The sequence below is a fragment of the Formica exsecta genome, unplaced genomic scaffold (genome assembly GCF_003651465.1).
Source record: "Formica exsecta isolate Colony F162 unplaced genomic scaffold, ASM365146v1 scaffold975, whole genome shotgun sequence".
NCBI classification, from domain to species: Eukaryota; Metazoa; Arthropoda; class Insecta; order Hymenoptera; family Formicidae; genus Formica; species Formica exsecta.
The window spans coordinates 2,238-6,044 of NW_021853736.1; the positions used below are offsets into that span (position 1 = coordinate 2,238).

At 47.9% G+C, this 3,807-nt stretch overlaps 1 protein-coding gene across 1 annotated transcript; it reads left to right on the plus strand.

Annotated features, from left to right (window-relative positions):
• The first annotated feature begins 162 nt into the window (after positions 1-162).
• LOC115245417 (matrix metalloproteinase-2-like) lies at positions 163-810 on the plus strand. Its single transcript, XM_029823726.1, has one exon. The coding sequence runs from the start codon at positions 163-165 to the stop codon at positions 808-810; it is 648 nt and encodes a 215-aa protein (XP_029679586.1).
• Positions 811-3,807: the final 2,997 nt, after the last annotated feature.

Consider the following 3,807-nt stretch of genomic DNA (forward strand, 5'->3'; position numbering starts at 1 on the left):
GATATTCTGGCTATACAGAATCTGTACGGGTCTCACGACGACGGAAACTATCCAACGGCGACTCCCGCGACTACCGTGGCGCCCGCTACGACGAGCGTCGCGCCAATCGACCCCGCGCGCGCGGATCTCTGCGTTTTACGGCGCGTGGACGCCGCGCTGATAATGAATCACCGATTATATATAGCTAATCGCCGTAATGTGTGGTCAATCGACACAATCGAGAAACGATACGGTAGGCCCATGACGCTCACGGATTACGCGGCGTTTCTCCCAGAGAATTTCACGCGCCTATCCGCCGCGTATCGAAGACCCTCGGGCGATCTCGCGCTATTCGCGGACGATTCGATCTACCTCGCGGAATATCCCGGTCTTAAGCTAAAATCGGGTTGGCCGAGATATCTCCACGATATCGGACTTCCTCGAAATGTTAAGATTAACGCTGCGATAAACACGCACACGGGACGAACCTACGCGATCTACGACGACGACAAGGTAGCGGAGATTGACGAGTGCCGCATGATAGTCATTAGAAACGCTCCATTAAAAGATATATTTCCCGGAATACCACCCGCGATAACGTCAGCCTTTCGATATATCGACGGCAATCTATATTTTTTCGCCAAACGTCAATTTTACGCCTTTAACGAATTTACGAATATCGTAACTTCGGTGAGTCCTTTCGATCTACACGCGTTCGGTATCGAGTATCCTACGGATGGGCTGCTAAGACAATTGCGCGATTTCCTAAGTCGCGTTTATCGTCTCAGCGACGCGACCGAGAGAGAGAGAATCGACGAGGAGGACGACTAGAGCGACTCTACCGTCATTTTAAAAAAATAGAATATAAGAGAGGACGCGCGCTCTATCCATCTCCCTCGGCGCAATATATATTAGCGTCCGCTCGCGGATCGCGCGCTAGAAGCGACGCGCGTCCCTTAAAAATCGCGATAACGGATCACGCGCTAAAAGCAGCGCGAGAGATCGCCGTCACCTCCTTAAAGAACGAGTCGCGTCAAAAGAGTCGCGCCAAGGTCAAATCGCGCTGGGAGAAATCGCGACCTCAATCGAGTCGAGCGTCATCTCCCGGGCGATCTCGTACGGCCTATCTCACCTACTGGTACCCAGTGTGAACTGCCCTCTCACGGCGTCTCTCTTCATCCTCCTTCTCCCTCATCACTTTTTCCACAAAAGCGAAAAAAACAACCCAGTTCTCCTCCGATTCCAATATGGCGTTCACAATATCCCCCAGGGAAAAGTTCCTAGCTAGCCCTAAAGCCCGTTTCAAACGTATCCTTTCAGGATCCCATGCTGGACAATCTTTTAGCGTGTGCCGGTTCCTCACCACAAGTCACAGCTCGCGTCCCTTTTTCTGCCAATCCGATAAAGGAATTTCGCAAAACAGCCATGACCTGTAAGAATTTAAGTCATATGGAATGTCATACCGCCAAAATTTCGAGACAACCACGCGTCCAATGTGGGCTTGACAGCCAGCTTGGTCCATTCTCCCGGGGTGTTCGGTTTCTCCAACTGTGCCCTCCATTCTAGTTGTTTCATCCTCTCAAATTGTATTCTTAATTTCCCTAGAGTAGCTCCCATTTTCCCTATGTGCCCGAGTGCGTTCATAAATACGAACCCGCATCAACGCCACTAAACAAATTGGAGGTATACGAGCCAGCAGAGAAGCAACGCAGCTGGACACAGTCCGATAGGCCGAAATAACCCTCTGAGCGACCGATCGTTCAAGACTGGTAAAAACATTTAGCAGTTTGCTAGTAGCGAGCGCGTTGTCACAAACTGGTGCCCCATACAACAAAACTGATGAAACTACATTGGCGTAAAGCCTACGCCGTCTCTCATCGGGACCCCTAAGATTCGGCATCAACCTATTAAGAGCACGAATAACTTTATTGGCTTTCTGTTCTGTGTACCTAAAATGGTCGCTGAAAGTCCAGTTGTTATCTACGATAATGCCTAGATATTTCATACCGAGCTTAAAATCGATCGAAATATCCTCAACTGTAATTGTTCTCGGCAGGTCAATAAGGCCCCTTGGATGAAACAATACTGCCTCTGTCTTGTCTGCAGCAACCTCCAGGCCTAGGCTATTTATGAAGTTTATCACCCTGGTAACAAATACTCCCGCCTTTAAATTAATATATACAACATTTAAGCCTGTGACGATAATAAGTGTGTCGTCCGCGTAGCATATAATTTGGCAGTCTTCCTTTTCGTTTGCCAAGTCTAACACACTATCGAAAGACACATTCTAAAGCACCGGACTTAGCACCGAGCCTTGCGGGACACCAGCCTCCATAGCCCTTGAATACCGAGTACCATCCTTACCAACATATTGAATCTCTCTATTGGAGAGGTAGGAATCTATAATCCTACGGATATAGGGGGGAAACCCTTTATGACCTAATGCTCTTCTCACAATCCTCCAAGGAATACTATTAAATGCATTCTTTATACCTAGTGATACCGCGATTGCATACCCGCCCCTAGCTACCGCAGATGTCGTAATAGTGTTCATTCTAAGAAGCACATCACATGTCGAACGATTCCTCCTGAACCCAAACTGGTTATCGGACAAATCGGATTTTGGATGTTCCACCTGCCACGAATAAATCCTCTCGGCGAACATACGTTCGAAGGCTTTACCGATTTCATCTATAAGGCAAATCGGTCTCACTTTGGGTAGTTCTACCGCATCTAGTATTTGATTGCCCCCCTTTCGTATCAAAACTAAATTGGCGCGTTTCCAGACTACGGGGAATTCACCTTTCTTGAGACATATATTAAAAAGATGCCCGACCTAGTCCAGTATCTCCTCCGTGACCACTTTCCACATAATCAATCGAAATCCATTAGGGCCCGGAACCTTTGCAGACGATGCAGAAGTCTTCTTGATTACCTCATCCGTCTCGGCCGGAGAAATTGCCCATTCATTCGACCAAACGAGGTTGGACCGATCCTTAATCCTATCTGCTAGTGGGTTTCTAGGAAATAAAGAATCTAGTAATTTCCCTAGGCTTTCAGTATCCAATAGTTCCGTCAGGCTGGGCGACGCAGATTTTAACTTTCCTAACACTAACCTAACCTAATCTAACCTAACCTAATCTTTTTTTTGTTTTGCGTAGGGGGAGAAAATGCATTATGCACCATACCCCGGGACGCCGGTCCCAGGGCGTGTACGGGACTCTCGTCCGGTAAAAACTCCCCCTTCGAATGTGAATCTCGTCGAACCAGAAAGTCGGGATGTCGGAGACCTACTTCCATCTGAGCTTCCAACACCTCGACGGTCCAAAAACTGCCTACCCCCGTAATCACCCAAAGTTCCTCCGCGACCCGGACATCCCATTCTCCCTCACCCCCTTTTGGCTCCTGCCCGTCCCAACCACCCTCCATACTTAAATATTAAATTGTGTGTGTGTTTATATGTATGTGTGTGTCTATGTGGGTTAGAAAAATTGTGAAACTTTAGCTCCTCAGAAAATGAGCTTAAGCCTAGAGCCCAAGCCCACCCTAAAGCATAGAAGTAATAAACCCCCCCCCCCAACCCTGTAAGAGTAAAAGTAAGAGTAAAGAATTAAATTACATTCAACCCCCTTCCTCTCCCTCCCATCCCATCCCTCCCTTTAGTTAGGCTTAAGCAACATTACTATACAATGTTCGGATTCCTAACTCAATCCGGTAACGGAGAAAAATACCATCACCATGACATGGTGACACAAACCAAAAAGGACGCTTGGACAGGGGAATTATCCCAGCCACTAGTGACAAGACTGATAACCCCCCCCCCCCCTA

Coding starts and splice junctions, on each gene's coding strand:
- LOC115245417 (XM_029823726.1), top strand. CDS start 163: ATGAATCACCGATTATATATAGCTAATCGCCGTAATGTGTGGTCAATC.